Source organism: Rana temporaria, chromosome 2, assembly GCF_905171775.1.
Source record: "Rana temporaria chromosome 2, aRanTem1.1, whole genome shotgun sequence".
NCBI classification, from domain to species: domain Eukaryota; kingdom Metazoa; phylum Chordata; class Amphibia; order Anura; family Ranidae; genus Rana; species Rana temporaria.
In genome coordinates, this window is record NC_053490.1 from 36,275,157 (window position 1) to 36,293,841 (window position 18,685).

Consider the following 18,685-nt stretch of genomic DNA (forward strand, 5'->3'; position numbering starts at 1 on the left):
AAGGGGACTTAAGGTTACGAGTATGCTTTAAAATGTAGCATCCAAGTCATGAAAAGTTTGGTCATTCAGTGTTTGGCACCCAGATTCAATATGTCATGGTAAACGGGCACACTTTTCGTTTTTGACAGAACAAAAAGTGTACTGAAGCCAAGATTTAATGCCACTAGCTGGAGTAATACCTGACCGCCCAATTATTTTGTAATCAATAGACATTTAAGGGCTGTGAAAAAATATATTTAAAGTGACAAAAACAAAGCAATGACTGTGGAAGAAATTTAGCTTAAAGCTGAAAAGAGATTTCCTACCAGTTTTAGGCTTTTCAGTCCCGTTCATTTGAACATTTTTAGGATTCAGGCTTGGAGCTTCATTATTGTAGTCTGTATCATCTTGTAAGCCTTCAGAATTGAATGGATTTTGTCTTGCCTAAACAAACAAAACAGAAAAGAATACATTTACCACTTGACAAGCCCTTTCTCTAAACACACCTTTAAAGAGTTATGCATAGGCATGTTTTTTAAATTTTGGAAAAAGAGAAGGGTTAAAAAGCACATCAACTTTTTTTATGCATTCATTTTTTTTGCCATGTGTCCAAGTTGAGGGAGATTTCACTTGAACTTCCTGCCCCAAAGAAGCAACAGGAAGGGAGAAGAAATCTCTACAAAGTGAAAGCAATTCCCTTCACTCCTGCCGAGTGCGGCTGAGTGCCATAGCAGCAGGTCCCGCCTTCTGGAGCCTGTGATGGACGTCCCACTGCTCCCATACCACGCCGCAGGACGTGTGACGTCCATCATAGACACCGCAGGCAGGATTTACAAATACTCGGTGCTCGGGCAGGCGGCTCTCCTCAGGCTCCTCGCTCGGCTCTCCTACCCCCTTTACCTTCAGTCCTCGGCTCTTCTACCCGCTCCTCCACTGAAGCCGGAATGAGTCATTCGGGGGTCCAGCCAGTAGCCCGGGCCTCCCGACGCCCCTGCCTACGGACTAAGACTGGGATGTCATTAATATTTGTGCGTGTAAAGGCAGGAGTCCCAATACGCTTCGTAATACAGTGTACATACACATTGTATAATAGGAATTTGTTGTGGAATAAAGAAAAAACAAAAATGCCCACTAGGTTGTTAGGGAGTTGTGATTCTTTTTGAGTTTGCTTCTGATCAAATCTTTTTATCATACGTTTTTAACTGTAATATATCGGAGACAACTTCTTGTGCTTGTCCTGTAATTCTTAGTCCTTTCATGGGCAAAAAACAAACAAACTGGTGAATACCTATTCGGGTTACATAACTTTTGTATGCATGTCTTCAGTTTAGTTCAGTTCATGTTATATCAGTTTGCATATGCATCGTCCGGTTTAGATCAGGGATCTCCAAACTACAATTCCCATCATGCCTAGTCATGTCTGTGAATGTCAGAGTGTTCCAATGGATCATGGGATGTGTAGTTCCGCAACAGCTGGAGGGCCGTAGTTGGGAGACCCCTGGTTTAGATAAAAAAAAAAACACAACAACAACCTGGAAAAAGGAAAGACCTGTCCCCCATTCAAGAAATCCTCCTTCACTATATTCCTAACAAAGTAAGCGGAAACCTCAAAAGTAAGACCCCTTTCACACTGAGGAGTTTTTCAGGCTGTACAGCGCTAAAAATAGCGCTGCTATACCGCCAGAAAAACTCCTGCACTGCATACTCAATGTGAAAGCCTGAGGGGCTTTTACACCAAGGCGATGCGCTGGCGGGAGAGAAAAAAAATCTCCTGCCAGCAGTATCTTTGGAGTGGTGAGAGGAGCGGCATGTATACCTTTCCTTTCATTTAAAACAATGGGAAACCGGGGCAATACCGCCCGCAATGCGCCTCTGCAGAGGCGCATTGCTGGCGGTATTAACCCTTTATCGCCCGCTAGCGGGGGTAAATACCGCACCGCTAGCGGCCAAATCCTGCGGTAAATCCGACAGTATAGCGCCACTATTTTTAGCGGCGCTATACCGCCAGCGCACCTCCCGCCCCAGTGTGAAAGGGGCCTAAGGGAAATCCTTTAAGCGGTCACCAGAAGCATGGGAAGATTTTCTCTCCATTTCTTTTCTGGTGAGTAATCCATATATATATATATATATATATATATATATATATATATACACATATATATACACACACACACACATATATACATACATACATACATACACATACATATATACACACACACATATACATATATACACACACACACACACACACATACATATATACACACACACACACACACATATATACACATATACATACACACATATATACACATATACATACACACACATATACATACACACACACACACACGAGAAGGTGGTTACACGCAACATCAAAAAATAAAAAAACACACTAACTCAAACTTCAGATTCATTGTAACGTCATTTAGAGCAATGCAAGCTGGGAAATTTAGCGGGCAGCGCATGTGCATTTAAATGTTACACACCCCCTAGCCGTGGAATTTGAATTCCGCCGGGGTATTTACGATACGCCGCCGCAACTTTTGAGGCAAGTGCTTTCTGAATAAAGCACTTGCCTCAAAAACTTGCGGCGGCGTTCCGTAAATCAGATAGGTTACGCGGATCTAAAGATCCGCTGACCCATCTGAATCTGGCCCTATAGACTTGGTTCCAATGTTCCACAGAGACTTGAAATTCCAATGAAACCAAATCCTACAGTATGTGTTCCTTCCCAGCCTCCGAATCACAGATGGAAATGAACACCAAGAAATGCCTGCTTCAAATCTGTTTAATGTTCAATGTTCTCACCTTTGGAGGGGAAAAAATTCCGTTCCTCAAGTTCTCTTGTTCTTTTTCGGATGTGAAGCCAACTTTTTTGGAACTAAAAGAAAAATATAAAAATCTCAGAATGCGTAAAGAAAAAAAAAAAGTAATAAAAAAAAAGTAATAAAATCAAAAAAAGGAGGAGTTGTTACTTGCAGATACAGTAGGACATCTTTGTGCTTTAACAGACATCCATATGCATAGGAATATAGCTCGGCACATTTTAGATGACCAATGTCCACCAGAGTATGAACACAACTTGTTAAAGTGGAACTAAACCCACCAATTTAACCGTTTCCCAAAAGAAACTCTAATTAAAAATGGCCAAATTTTTTTTAAATCCTTAAATAAATCAAGCCGAGATTTCTTACCGAGGTGTTTCTTTACATTCTACCTACTAAAGCTTGTGTAGTGTATGTTACAATCAAGGCATGCCTCGGAAGACCGTTGCCAGTGTGCTCATGCCCGCTCTTAACAAAACTTTCAAGCGACCAAATGGCCATAGCCAAGCACATGTGTAGCACCAAGGTAACTGGTCAAATTTAGAGTGGAAGAAAAGGCAAAACTATAACCAGTCTTAAAAATCCACTCCAGTCCAATTATGTGAGCTCCAGATCACCTGTGCCAGTGAGTGGCTGCTGCAGTGGAGAGGGGGAGCCCTGGCTGGGCCCTGTGAGCCTATGGGTGACATCACAGCTCCTGGAATTCACAGCCATGGTAGTGTGCAGATCACATGACTGGACCAGAGCAGATTCAAAATAACTAAACAGATTTATATTGGTTATTTAGCGTGGGGGGGGGGGGGATAGTTCCATTTAGGCTTTTGTTCCACTATAAAAGTTGTTTAAAAAAGGCAGAAGATTTATTTTGATGCATCAAGATAAAAAATAAAAAAACGTGTGCATCAGCTGCCCTCATACTTAACCCGAGCCCCATCTCCATCTAGTTGCAGAAGACTTAGCTGTCCGAAACTCTCCCTCCTGGCTGAGACACTGGAGCGGGCACCATTAGCTCCCACTGCTGTCAAAGTTAGCCAATGAGGAGCGAGACAAGGCAGGGCCCGAGCCATGGCTCTGTGTCTGAACACAGAGCAAGCAGCTTGCTATGGGGGCACTTGATAGGAAGGAGGGGCCAGGAGCGCCATCAGGGCACCAGAGAAGAGAAGGATCTGGGCTGCTCTGTGCAAAACCACTATATAGAGCAGGCAAGTATGACAGGTTTGCCATTTCTTGTTTAAAAATACTTTAGTATCACTTTAAAGGGGTTGTAAAGGTAATTTTTTTTTCCCTAAATAGCTTCCTTTACCTTAGTGCAGTCCTCCTTCACTTACCTCATCCTTCCATTTTGCTTTTAAATGTCCTTATTTCATCTGAGAAATCCTCACTTCCTGTTCTTCTGTCTGTAACTTCACACCGTAATGCAAGGCTTTCTCCCTGGTGTCGTGCTCGCCCCCTCTCGGAGTACAGGAGAGTCAGAACGCTCTCTACATTGCAGATAGAGAAAGGAGCTGTGTGTTAGTGGGCGTTCTGACTCTCCTGTATTCCAAGGGAGGGGTCGAGCGCGACACTCCACACCAGGGAGAAAGCCTCGAATTACTGTGTGGAGTTACAGACAGAAGAACAGGAAGTGAGGATTTCTCAGAAGAAATAAGGACATTTAAAAGCAAAATGGAAGGATGAGGTAAGTGAAGGAGGACTGCACTAAGGTAAAGGAAGCTATTTAGGGAAATATCTTTTTACCTTTACAACCCCTTTAAGTATTATGTCTAAGCTATGCAGTCATGGGAGATGCATTTGACACAGTCTAGTTTAAGACACATTTTACAAATAACAAATCAACGGAATTATACAAAAGCTCACCTTTGATTCCCCTCCTGTTTTTTAACCATTATATCTTCCTCAGCTTCATCTGGTGCTTCCATGACTCCAAACAACTCTGGAGGAATAAAAAGGTCTTGGTTGACACCGTTTACCCAGCGTCTCTTTGAACTCTCCTTATTGAGCTCACCTAGCTCAGCTAAAACACAAAAAGTTAAGTTAAAGTTTTCCCCAAGTAAAACATTGAAAGGGGAGGGACAAAAAAAAAAAAAAAAAGCGGAAAAAGGGGGGGGGGGGTATCTAATCATTTCTACTGGCGGGGTTCATCATGCCATGCACCAGCTTCAATACATGCCATGTATAGGGTTGAGGGTGGTGTTAAGGCTACTTGTGTGCAAAATTTGGTTTATAGCTCTAAGTGTAAAGATTGAGCTTCCAAGACCTCCCCTTTCGATGTCCTGATTTCACCAATCATACTGCCGTTACTGCTAGAGCAGTGGTTCTCAACCTGGGGGTCGGGACCCCCTCGGGGGTCGAATTACGATTTGCCAGGGGTCACCAAACCCCGGGCTGTTCCTGAAGCACGCACAACTCTCCCAGCCTTTTCACAGCCACCCACACAGCCTATTTGCAGCTGCCCAGTCCACGGCATGGATGGGAGTGGAGACTAAAAGTCAGCTGACTGGTGAGGAATGTGAAGTGGGAGGGGCTGGTGGAGACCCCATCTCCTGATTTCAGCATAGGGGTCACTGCTGCGAGACACCACAAAGCCAGAGACACAGTGAGTAACATTGTCTGTGATTTATATTTGCCATTAAAAGTCCTCACTACAGTTCTCACATCAGCAGATTTGATCAAGAACACCTACAGTGAGGAAAATAAGTATTTGAACACCCTGCTATTTTGCAAGTTCTCCCACTTGGAAATCATGGAGGGGTCTGAAATTGTTATCGTAGGTGCATGTCCGCTGTCGCTGAGAAACACGGAGTTTGAGCTCCCTCCAAAGATTCTCTATTGGGTTTAGGTCTGGAGACTGGCTAGGCCACGCCAGAACCTTGATATGCTTCTTACAAAGCCACTCCTTGGTTATCCTGGCGGTGTGCTTCGGGTCATTGTCATGTTGGAAGACCCAGCCTCGACCCATCTTCAAAGCTCTAACTGAGGGAAGGAGGTTGTTGCCCAAAATCTCGCAATACATGGCCCCGGTCATCCTCTCCTTAATACAGTGCAGTCGCCCTGTCCCATGTGCAGAAAAACACCCCCAAAGCATGATGCTACCACCCCCATGCTTCACAGTAAGGATGGTGTTCTTGGGATGGTACTCATCATTCTTCTTCCTCCAAACACGGTTAGTGGAATTATGACCAAAAAGTTCTATTTTGGACTCATCTGACCACATGACTTTCTCCCATGACTCCTCTGGATCATCCAAATGGTCATTGGCAAACTTAAGACGGGCCTTGACATGTGCTGGTTTAAGCAGGGGAACCTTCCGTGCCATGCATGATTTCAAACCATGACGTCTTAGTGTATTACCAACAGTAACCTTGGAAACGGTGGTCCCAGCTCTTTTCAGGTCATTGACCAGCTCCTCCCGTGTAGTCCTGGGCTGATTTCTCACCTTTCTTAGGATCATTGAGACCCCACGAGGTGAGATTTTGCATGGAGCTCCAGTCCGAGGGAGATTGACAGTCATGTTTAGCTTCTTCCATTTTCTAATGATTGCTCCAACAGTGGACCTTTTTTCACCAAGCTGCTTGGCAATTTCCCCGTAGCCCTTTCCAGCCTTGTGGAGGTGTACAATTTTGTCTCTAGTGTCTTTGGACAGCTCTTTGGTCTTGGCCATGTTAGCAGTTCGATTCTTACTGATTTTATGGGGTGGACATGTGTCTTTATGCAGCTAATGACCTCAAACAGGTGCATCTAATTTAGGATAATAAATGGAATTTGCAGCTGTATCATACAAATAAATAGTTAAAAAATCATAAATTGTGATTTCTGGATTTTTTTTTTTTGATTATGTCTCTCACAGTGGACATGCACCTACGATGACAATTTCAGACCCCTCCATGATTTCCAAGTGGGAGAACTTGCAAAATAGCAGGGTGTTCAAATACTTATTTTCCTCACTGTAAATGGGATGATTAGAACTCCCTCAGCACTGCTACTCTTCTCATTCCACCCACCCCTCAACAAGGGGTAAGAGAGAGAGCGCAAGCGAGAGAGCACGAGAGAGCGAGCACGAGCGAGCGAGAGAGCACGCATGAGCGAGAGAGAGAGAGCGAGAGAGCGAGAGAGCGCGAGCGCGAGCGAGAGAGCGCGAGCGCGAGCGAGAGCGCGAGCGCGAGAGAGAGCGCGAGCGAGAGAGAGAGCGCGAGCGAGAGAGAGAGCGCGAGCGAGAGAGAGAGCGCGAGCGAGCGAGCGCGAGCGAGAGAGAGAGCGCGAGCAAGAGAGAGAGAGCGCGCGAGCGAGAGAGCGCGAGCGAGAGAGCGCGAGCGAGAGAGAGAGGAAACAAGAAATTAGGATAGAGAGGTAAAAGGGAAAGAAGGGATAACAGAGTGGTACATCCTAAAATGTGGAGTGATAGGGACTCGGGGAGCGCTCAATGTCCATGGGTTAGGGGTGCAAATTACTTGCCTTGCCTGCCGACAACCCACGTTACGAAAATAATTTTACTGTTAAGGGTCCCCACAACTTAAAGGAGCAGTAAAGGAAAAAAATGTTTTTGCTGAAATGACTGTTTACAGGGTATAGAGACATAATAGTTAACTAATTCCTTTTAAAAATGACTAAAAATAGATACAAATCAATCATATAATGTGCCTGCAGTTTCACTTTGGTTTTTTAAACTGGTTTCATGTTTCTGTGAAGTACAGAGACACACAGAACAAAAACAAACACACACAGGGCAGTGTTTGTTTTTAAAATGAATCTGATTGGTTCTGAGGAGTTTTAGACACACAGTAATTACACCTTCTTGATCATGGACCACAGTGAGAAGCTCGCATGAGTTTTTTCATAAGGAGCCAGACAAGCAGGAAGTGTGGAGATCAGAGAAGGATTACAGCTACTTCAAAGCAAAAACAAACAATGAGGACATGAAACCAGGACTGCAGTAAGGTAAAGGAAGCTATTTAGCTAAAAAAAAAAAAATCCTTTAGTGACCCTTTAAGGTTGAATCTACCCAAAAGGCTCCCATCTATTACTGGCTGAGTAACATGATGAGGTTGATTTACTCAAAAGTAGAGCATGTTTACTTTGCTGATGACCAAAATAAAAAATTTAAATTTAACACACCTCAGGATGTTTGCTTGCATAGGATTAAAGTCAATACAACTTCACTTTTTTTGTTAAGCGAATGTTTTTTTTGCAAGGTGAAATTTCACTTATTTAGGAAACGAGGTGAAGTTGTGTGGACTTAAAAAAAACAAAAAAAAAAAAAACTAATCATTCAAGTCTACGAAAGTCTAAACTCCTGTTAAAATGTCAGGTTTCTCTCTGATGTAGAAAAATGAGACAAAAATACATTTCAGAACTTTTTCCACCTTAAGGCTGCATTCACACCTTGGCGTACCTAATCGCGGCATTTTGTACCGCGATTTGCAGCGACAAAACGCCGCGATTGTAAATGCAGCTTACTCCCAGGTCCACATCTCCTATGCCGAACGCCGAAGCCGCCTGAAAAAAAGAGTCCAGGACTTGTTTTGAGCTTCAGGCGTACGGCGTTTCAGCGTTCGGCGTGGAGATGTGAACCATCTCCATTGAGGGCAATGTAAAATCACCCCTCCAGCGTATTATGGGCTGCTGCGGCGTCGCGCTTCAGGCGTATATGCGCCTAGGTGTGAATGGAGCCTTAATGTGACCTTTAAAACGGTTACAACTCAATTGAACAACAAATCTTTTAGTTGGAGGGAAGTAAAAATAAAAAACGAATCTATGGTTGCATATATGTGCACACCCTTAAAGCAGAGTTCCACCCAAAAGAAGTTCCACTTAAATCACCCCTTGTCCCCTTAGGCATGTCATTTATATTTGGGGGGGGGGTAGGGGCTTCAGTAGGAGTGGGACTTCTAGTCCCACTTCCTCCTTCCGCCCAGGGACTGCTTAGGCGACTTGTCATATCGCCTTAGGCGGCCCCTCCCTCTAGGCGATTACCTGGGACACGCGACAGGTCCCAGGCGATCGCCTGTCCACTCAGGGTGTGCAGCGCCGCTCGTGAATGCGCAGTGAGTGCCCGGCCATGAAGCCAAAAGCCGTCACGGCCCGGTGCACACAGTTAGAATGGAGGCGCCGGTGGAGAGGGGGGGGGGGGGAAGAGACGAGTGAAGCTCCGGGTGGCTGCATCGCTGGACAGTGGAACAGGTGAGTGTCTGTTTATCAAAAGCCAGCAGCTACACTTTGTAGCTGCTGACTTTTAATAAAACATAAAAAAAAGTCTGGACCTTCCCTTTAAAACTAATACTTTGTTGAAGCACCTTTTGATTTTATTACAGCACTCAGTCTTTTTGGTTATGAGTATCAGCATGGCACATCTTGACTTGGCAATATTTGCCAACTCTTCTTTGCAAAAACAAACACTCAAGTTTGTCAGGGCATCTTCTGTGCACAGCCTTCTTCAGATCACCCCACAGATTTTCAAATCGGATTCCGGTCTGGGCTCTGGCAGTGTTTTTAATTTGCCCAAACAGATCTTTTGGAATTATGGCCAAAAAAATTCAACCTTGGTTCCATCAGACCATAACAGATTTTCCCACGTGCTTTTGAGAGAATTCAAGTGTGTTGCCAAATTTAGCCAGGCTAGGATGTTTTTTTTGGCAAGAAAAGGCTTCCATCTTGCCACTCTACCCCATAGCTCAGACATATGAAGAATACAGGAGATTGTTGTCGCATTTACCACACAGCCAGTACTTGCCAGATATTCCTAAAGCTCCTTTAATGTTTCTGTAGGCATCTTGGCAGCCTCCCTACCCAGTTTTCTTCTCGTTTTTTCACCAATTTTGGAGGGACATCCAGTTCTTGGAATTGGCACTGTTGTGCCATATTTTCTCCACTGTGTTTCATGGTATATCTAATGCCCTGGAAATTCTTTTGTAGCCTTCTCCTGACTGATACCTTTTAACAATGGGATCCCTCTGGTGCTTTGGAAGCTCTCTGCAGACCATAGCTTTTGCTGTAGGATGTGACTAAGAAAATTGTCAGGAAAGACCTACTAGAACAGCTGAACTTTACTTGGGGTTAATCAGAGGCACTTTAAAATGATTTCAGTGTGTACTGACTCTATTTAACATGAGTTTGAATGCGGTTGCGCAATTCTGAACACAGCTACATCCCCAGTTATAAGAGGATGTGCACACTTCTGCAACCACATTATTTACTATCCCCCCTAAAAGATTGGTTTGTTTTTCAAATCGAGTTGTACAGTTCATAGGTCACATTAAAAAAGGTTAAAAAAAAAAAAGTTCTCAAAATGTATCTGTGTCATTTTTTTTACATCACAGAAACCTGACATTTTAATAGGGGTGTGTATACTTTATCCACTGTATGATCGTGTATGCTTTTCAAAGTAAATATCAATAGACTCTTGTACTGTGTTGACCATCAAGCAATGCAAAACATGTATACTGTAAGCAAAACCCAACTCAAGGTATTAAAGATGCAAGCTTTCAGGACCCCCCTTAGACCACAGCAAGATGGGAGCTGGACACCAGTAGTTCATTGCCAGGTTTGGTAGGACTGTGTTGGACAACTATTGGACAGCAAGTCAAGGGTAAATGCTCCAAGGTTGATTTCCTAAACCCGCATAGTGCAAAATCTGGCGCAGCTGTGCATGGTCGCCAATCAACTTCTAACTCCAGCTAGCACAATTTGACAAAAAAAATTGGGGGAGTTTTATAGGTTGTACCTAGTTTTAAGAAGGTACCCACTCCCACATCTGCTCTCACCACCTAGGTAATTGGAACAGACATTAGCTCCCCCCTCTGAAACACAGCACAGGTCCCAGAGGGCTGTGGGACCATTCACAAGGCATAGAGCAGCTTTAACATGCGCAATCACTGTCGGCTTCCCACAGTTAACATGCCGGTGCCTCAAAGACTGGCGAAAAACCAGCCTTGGTAGGGGCAGCACTGGATCCTTGGTCAAGGAAGTGTACATTAGTAGGTGCTGATTTTTAAACTTTTGTTTCCAGCGTGAAGATCCTCTCTAAGCTTTATACAAATTGAACAAGCTTGCATCCTTAGTTACTTGAGTTAGCCAATAAAATACACATTTAGGGGCAGATTCACAAACAATTGCATGGGCGCAGCATATGTGAGATACGCTACGCCGCTGTAACTTACTGTTCCCAGCTTCGAATCCACAAAGAATTTGCGCCGTAAGTTACGGCGGCGCAGTCTATCTCTCGCGGTGTAATGGCTCGCAATTCAAATGCGGCGAGTAGGGGGCGTGTTTCATTTAAATGAAGCGTGTCCCCGCCACAAAACGAACTGCGCATGCGCCGTCCCTAAATTTCCCGCAGTGCATTGCGCTAAATGACGTCGCAAGGACGTAATTGTTTTGACGTGGACGTAAATTACGTCAGCCCGATTCACGTACGACTTACACAAACAAAATAACATTTTTAAAATTATACGCGGGAACGACGGCCATACTTAACATTGAGTACGCCACCAGATAGCAGCTTTAACTATACGCCAAAAAAAGCCGACTAGAGACGACGTAAAAGAATGCGACGGCCGCTCGTACGTTCGTGGATCGTCGGAAATCGGTAATTTGCATGCACGACGCGGAAAACGACGGGAACGCCACCCAGCGGACGCCGAAGAATTGCATCTAAGATCCGAAGGCGTACGCCTGTCGGATCTAACCCAGATGCCGTCGTATCTTGTTTTAAGGATTCAAAACAAAGATACGACGTGGGAAATTTGAAAGTACGCCGGCGTATCAGTAGATACACCGGCGTACTCTCTTTGTGGATCTGCCCCTTAAACTACAAAGTTTCAGCATTTTAACTCATTTACTATGATGAATGAAAATTCAGTTTGAAAAAAGAAGAAACTATTTGAATTCTGTGTGAATAGAATTGTTAAGGAGCAGGCCAGGAAGCCCCCCCCCCCCCCATCAACATGGGGGGAGGTAGAGCACCCCTGCCCCAAAGCACCCCCCACCCATGCTGAGGGAATGTGGGCTTGCATGGTTCAGGAAGGGACAACGCTCACCTGTTCACCCCTTACCCCCCCCCCCTTCCTGGCCTGTATGCTCCAATAAGGGTCTTGTAGGGATTTTGGAGAGATTTTTTCTATTGCTGGCATTCTTTTGTTAACATTTCAGTTCTCAGAGGGGAACCCTGCTGAGAAGTCATCGGTTGTTAAGGATTCCTCAGAAGGATCCAAAGCTTTATTACACGGTCACACGGTACACATACAGCAAAGTTTCGGAGCCATGCAGGATCCCTTCATCAAGCAAGTGACGTGCCCTATGAAAGGGCCGTGCATGGCTCCGAAACTTTGCCGTATGAGTACCGTGTGACCATGCAATAAAGCTTTGGACCCTTCTGAGGAATCCTTTGCGTGTTGATGACATTTTTCCCCATTCAGATTGTCAGAGGTTTTCCAGCCTGTTGTCATTACAGTACCCAGCATCATTTCAGCCATTTCCATCAATGTGTATGTAGGTAATTCCCGTGATCGATTGTTAAGGACGCGGAGACCAGCTTCCCAGCCCGCTCCTTAACCATCTAGATCACACAGAATTCAAAAAACGATTGATAATTTTTCGACCGATCAAAACCATTCATAAAAAATGTGTAATTTGTTAGAAAATTTTAAACAAACCAAAATTAAAAAAAAAGGAAAAAGGAAAATTCAGAAAATAAATCAATGAAACATTAGTAAGATAACAAATCTAAAATCGGAAACTAAACAAATTTTTACATTCAAATGAAATGTGGGTGCTGAAAAAAATCTACCATACTTTTCATATATAACCAAGTGAAAAAATATATTTCAAAAACAATGTTTGCATTCAGCTTTAAAGTAATAAAGTGCGATAGCTTTTTTGCCGAGGAAAACGGTCGTGTGTATGTTTTTCATCGAGAAAACTGTCGAGGAACTCGATGAGAAAAAGAGAACAAGTTCTCTTTTTCCTCGTCGGGAGTCTCAATTTCCTCATCGGACTGGTTTGACGAGAAACACGTTAGTGTGTATGCTTAGAAACCCGCACATGCTCAGAAGCGTGGCGCCAGTGGAATCAAACTTACCCTTTATAGTGCCGTCGTACGTGTTTTACGTCACCGCATTTGAGAACGACGAGATTTTGTCTTGACAGTGTCTACGCAAAGAAAGCTTGTCAAGTTTCTCGACAAGCCTAACAAGGAACTCGTCGAGGAAAACGATGTTTCATTTACGACGAGTTCCTCGGTCGTGTGTACGAGGCCTTACACTTTATTCATTTTTTTTTTTGTTAGGTGATAGCAGCAGCAAATTTATATTTAAGTTTTTTCACCATCAGGTGGCAGCGCGCAGCTATATTATTTTGTTACATTCAGCTTTAAAATGACTAAATCTATCCAATGGGTCAACAAAGGATCTCCACATCAAGCCTGTAAAGAGAAGAATCATTTTGTTTGCATGTGTCCATAGAATGACAGAAGGCACTGAAGGAGCAAGAATGGGATGGAGATTTTATATTTTATCCTTTTTTGTTCTTGGTCAGGGCTGCCTATGAGGAACAAGTAGAAGTATCATTTTGTGCACAAGCTTGCCCCATCACCTCGAAGTAAAGCAAAAAAAAAAACAAAAAAAAAGGGAGGGAAGCCAATATTAAAAGCAAGCGTCAGAAAGCACACAACAAATCCAAGACATGGAGCTACGCACCTATTGTTGCTGGTTTTTTCCTTTTCCTAATTGATGCTCTGACCAGGTCGACACCATGAATTTTCTCTCTATGACGTTTTGATTTTGCATCGTAAAACCATTGTCCACTTTTGTATTTAAACTCGTTATCATCGTGCACTACATCATGCAGGTTCCTGTAAAAGCAACAAATGACGTAAAGTACACAATTAGACTGTTTAACAGTTACAGCTGTAGGTTAGCTTTTTAATGAACTACAACAGTGGTTCTCAACCCTGTCCTCAAGTATCCCCAACAGGCCATGTGTGCAAGTTTTCCTTCCTCTCGCACAGGTGCTTTAAATCAGTCAATGGCTGGGTATTTTGGACAGCCATTTTGAAATTCCCAAAACATGGCCTGTTGGGGGGGGGGGGGGGCTTGAGGACAGGGTTGAGAACTTCCGAACTACAAGGTTGTCTGCCTGCACCACAAGGACTATGTCATCTCTTATCAGACCTTATGCACAGGTGTCCCACCAATAGTTTCCATGCAATCTTTGTGATGTAGGAGCGCTGAACCTTATGCGGATGGTTTTTTTTGTCTTGTTTTTTAAAGGAACACACAGATAGTAAAGATATCTCAGAGATATATCCACAACAGTATACGTACATGGAAAAGGTCAGCAAAACAAAATCAAACCACATGTGTTGGATGCAGATCAATGAGCGAGATACTATAGAGACCCAAAATCCCAGGTACTAGGAAGTCTTTGTACCCTGTGTGGCATTTTGCACGGTTAACACAGTTATTACTTAAGACAAACAAAATAAATCAAGAAAAAGACCCGAAGCGACAACGAAACCTAAACAAAACCAAAAAGGGGGGGTGTTTGGGTAGGAAAAGGAGCCAATCGTACCACCAAACCGGTAGAACTAGAAGCCCTGCCAGAGCACACGCCAGGTGATGGGGTTTAATTGTCTATTCTGAAGAATAGAAAGCTCTGTTCAAACTCGTGCCAGTAGAACCACTTAAAAAAAAATAATAATAATAATAATAATTCCCGACGGCCCTTCTCCGTGGCTACCAGAGGTCCTCCATCTCATTGATTTCAACTACTTTTTTCAGCCAAGCGGGTATTGACAGTGCCTGCATCTGCTGCCACAAAACAGTGGAATACTGCTCTTTGACGCTGTAATCAGGAGGGGCAAAATGGAGCGTCTGTAGATCTTACTCGAGAACTGGTGATGTAGAAAGAAGCGTGAAGGATCCTTCGGTAGCTCACGATCTGAATTTCTGGATTATACTTTGGACCTTTTTCCAGTAAGGCTGGAGTAAATCGGCATGACCAGAAAATGAAGTAGAGCGCCAGATTCCTCTACCTACCTCCAACAGGGACTTGAACATGGGGGGGGGGGGGGGACATCTAATGAATTTTGACAGCTATATGAAACCAGCGGGTTAAAAAGGGGACTGTAAACCCTCGTGTTTTTTTCACCTTAAAGAAGAGGTCTGGGTAAAAAAAAAATTAAAGCCAGCAGCTACACATACTGCAGCTGCTGGCTTTTAATAAATTGACACTTACCTGTCCTGGAGTCCAGCGATGTCGGCAGTAGGGTTCCCGCCATGAAGTCGAAAGGCTACACTGCCGTCATTGCGGGCAAGGGAACCCGGCAGTGTAGCCTTTTGGCTTCATGCCGGGAACCCTACTGCGCATGCGCGAGGCCCTGCTCCTCCCTCCTTTTAGCCCGGCGGCCAGGGGAGGAGGGAGCCCCACGGTGATGTCACGGCCAGACTCCCAGGAAGTGGGAAAAATAAAAATAAAAATGGGTTGATTTATGGCCACTGAACGATTTATCGGTCATTTATCATTTTGTACTTGTTTTGTTTGTTTTTCGAAAATGGGTTCGGCCGATTTTTCGTAAAGTGTATGGCCAGCATAACTCTATACCTCCGTTACCCCGTTCAAAGCATTAAAAGCAGAGGTCCAGCCACCACTGCAAAAATTAAGCTAGCAGCTACACATACTGCAGCTGCTGACTCTTAATAAATCGAGCACTTGCCTGTCCTGGAGTCAGCGATGTTGGCACCGCAGCTGATGCTTTCATCAACTGTCGGGTGCGTGCCGCTTCCATTGCGAGTAAGGGAACCCGGCAGTAAAACCAGGCGGGTCACGCCGGGAACCCTACTGCACATGCGAGAGGCTACGCTCCTCTCTCCTACTGGCCTGGCGGCCAGGAGAGGAGGAGGAGGAAGCCCAGCGGTGACATCGATACCTGCGGCTGAGGCTCCCGGAAGTGGGAACAGGATACCTGTGAAAGAGAGGTATCCCACACGATTTTCAGTTATGATGGGTTCACGCTATTGCGAATTGTATGTGGTTTCTCCACATCAAATTCGCAAATAGCAGGAGATTCTGAATGGCTTCACATATCTCCTCAGCGGCTCTGGAGTGAATTTGCACTTGTGCACCTGTACGTCGTTTGGTCTGTTTCAGGTCCGAAATTCAACCAAAAATTCGGACCTGAAACGGGGGAACGGGACGCACTGGACCCCTGCTGGGAGCCGCATGCGACAATAGTGTGAACCCAGCCTAAAGCTTCCCCGCCCTTTATGGATTTCGATAGAATGGGGCAGGGTTAGTTTATCAATAGGAGTGGGACTTCCTGTCCCACTTCCTCCTTCCGCCCAGGGACCGCCTAGGTGGCGACTCCTCTTGCCTTAGGCAGCCCCTCCCTGTAGGCGATCTCCTGCGACAAGTGACAGGTCCCAGGAGATTGCCAGTCCATTCATTTAGAAAAAAATAAGATGAAAGGTTTAGCACTGGGAATACTTTTTGATAGATAAAAAGTGCATTTTATATTCAACTATATAGATCAGACCAAAATGAGGGACAAATGAGGAGGAATGAGGGAAAGAGGGACATTGCTCCAAATCAGGGACAGTCCCTCGAAATCAGGGACAGTTGGGAGGTATGTTTAACCACACATTTCACTGGAAACACCTGAAGGCAATCAAAGGAAAAGGGCCATAAAAAAATAAATAAATAAAATAAATAATCCAAAACACCTATAAAAAACAAAACAAAACAAAAAAAAACGGGGTGCACTCTTTAGGAGAGCGATACCAGTTCCATGAGGCCCTATAAGCATCTAGTGCGATTTACCATTTGTATTTTTGCTTTCGCCATCACAATTTTTCTTTCAAACTTGGATGATTCTGAACTCCAGTGCACAGGGTTAAGGACAGGATCATGCCTTTGTGAGGGCACAGCACGTATACATACATGTGTAGCGTGTTGTGATACTATTTATTGTGAATGGTACACCAATACACCACACCTACCCTAAAGTTCACCGCAATGCACAGTAACAAAAAGGGTCAGTGTGGTTACCTTTGCGCTGAGGTGCATTGGCAGCATAATCTTCTTGGTGAAAACAAATATTTTTTTCTATTTTTTTTTTCTTATAAAAAAGGAGAATCTAGCTTGCAAAAAGTTTGTTTGCACATGATTCAAGCTTCAATCCCAGCATGCCAGAACAAGTTCACTCTGAATAGAGAGACACGTTCTGCAATTTTATTTCCTAGACAAACCCAAAGCAATACTGCTACGAAAGGTTGCCCAGCCTGAGCAATGCCGAAGGCAAAACAAAAAAAAACAAAAAAAAAAAACTTGTGTCCATTTGCATAGACCTTCCTTTAGGGAAATAGGATCCTTGGATAACAGTTATGCAGAGCAACAGCACAAGCAGCTTCTTGGCTTAGCTTGTTTTGCCCGTTTCTTAAAGGGTGAAACTCGAAAAATTATAAATATCATGCAAAAGTTCAATTTAACTAATGCAACTTAAAAAGGTGAAACTAATATATAAATATAGACTCATTACATGCAAAGCAAGACAGTTTAAACAGTTATTTGTCATAATTGTGATTATGGCTTACAGCTCATGAAAACCCCAAATCCACAATCTCAGAAAATTAGAATATTACATGCAATCAATAAAACAAGGATTGTACATAGAATATTATCGGACCTCTGAAAAGTAGAAGCATGCATATGTACTCAGTACTTGGTTTGGGTCCCTTTTGCAGCAATTACTGCCTCAATGTAGAGTGGTATGGAAGCGATCAGCCTGTGGCCCTGCAAAGGTGTTACGGAAGACCTGGATGCTTCAATAGCGGCCTTCAGCTCTTCTGTATTGCTCGGTCTCATGTCTCATCTTTCTCTTGGCAATGCCCCATAGATTCTCTATGGGGTTCAGGGCAGGAGAGTTTGCTGGCCAATAAAGCACAGTAATCCCACGGTCATTGAACCAGGTTTTAGTGCTTTTGGCAGTGTGGGCAGGTGCCAAGTCCTGGTGGAAAATGAAGCCAGCATCCCCATAGAGCTAGTCTGCGGAAGGAAGCATGAAGTGCTCCAAAATCTCCTGGTAGACGAGAGGGCTGCGTTGACTCTGGGTCCTTGGTTGCCAAATGAGATGCACCTTTGCTCTCATCAGAAAAGAGGACTTTGGACCACTGAGCACCAGACCAGGTGTATTTCTTTAGCCCAGGTAAGATGCTTCTGACGTTGTTTGTTGTTCAGGAGGCTTGACAAGAGGAATACGACATTTGAAGCCCATGTCCAGGAGCCGTCTGTGTGTGGTGGCTCTTGATGCACTGACTCCAGCCTCAGTCCACTCCTTGTGAGAGTCCAAACACTTTTGAATGGCCTTTTAATGACAATCCTCTCCAGGCTGCGCTCATCCCTGCTGCTTGTGCACCTTTTTCTTCCACACTTTTCCCTTCCACATAACTTTCCATTAATGTGCTTTGATACAGCACTTTGGGAACATCCAACTTCTTTTGCAATTACCTTTTGAGGCTTTCCCTCCTTATAGGGTGTCAATCATGGTTTTCTACACAACTGTCAGATCAGCAATCTTTCCCATGATTGTGATTCCTACTGAACCAGACTGAGAACCCATTTAAAGGCTCAGGAACCCTTTGCAGGCGTTATGGCTTAATTAGCTGATTAGATTGAGACACTTTGAGCCTACAATATTGCACCTTTTCACAATATTCCAATTTTCTGGGATTGTGTATTTGAGGTTTTCACGAGCTGTAAGCCATAATCACCACAATTATGACAAATCACAGCTTGAACTTTCTTGCTTTGCATGTAATCAGTCTCATATATTAGTTTCACCTTTTAAGTTGCATTAGTGAAATAATTGAACTTTTGCACGATATTCT

At 44.0% G+C, this 18,685-nt stretch overlaps 1 protein-coding gene across 9 annotated transcripts in view; it reads right to left on the reverse strand.

Moving 5' to 3' along the window:
* SYTL2 (synaptotagmin like 2) overlaps positions 1-18,685 on the reverse strand; it is a 164,302-nt gene that overhangs the window by 68,911 nt on the left and 76,706 nt on the right. For 8 of the 9 annotated variants that reach the window (XM_040340070.1, XM_040340066.1, XM_040340072.1 and 5 more), the window contains 4 exons: positions 13,499-13,653; positions 4,668-4,824; positions 2,794-2,866; positions 306-423 (listed from right to left, as the gene is read on the reverse strand). In XM_040340070.1, the coding sequence (XP_040196004.1) occupies positions 306-423; positions 2,794-2,866; positions 4,668-4,824; positions 13,499-13,653 (503 nt within the window). The remainder of the gene's footprint in view (positions 1-305; positions 424-2,793; positions 2,867-4,667; positions 4,825-13,498; positions 13,654-18,685) is intronic. The other variant, XM_040340069.1, reaches the window with a different exon arrangement.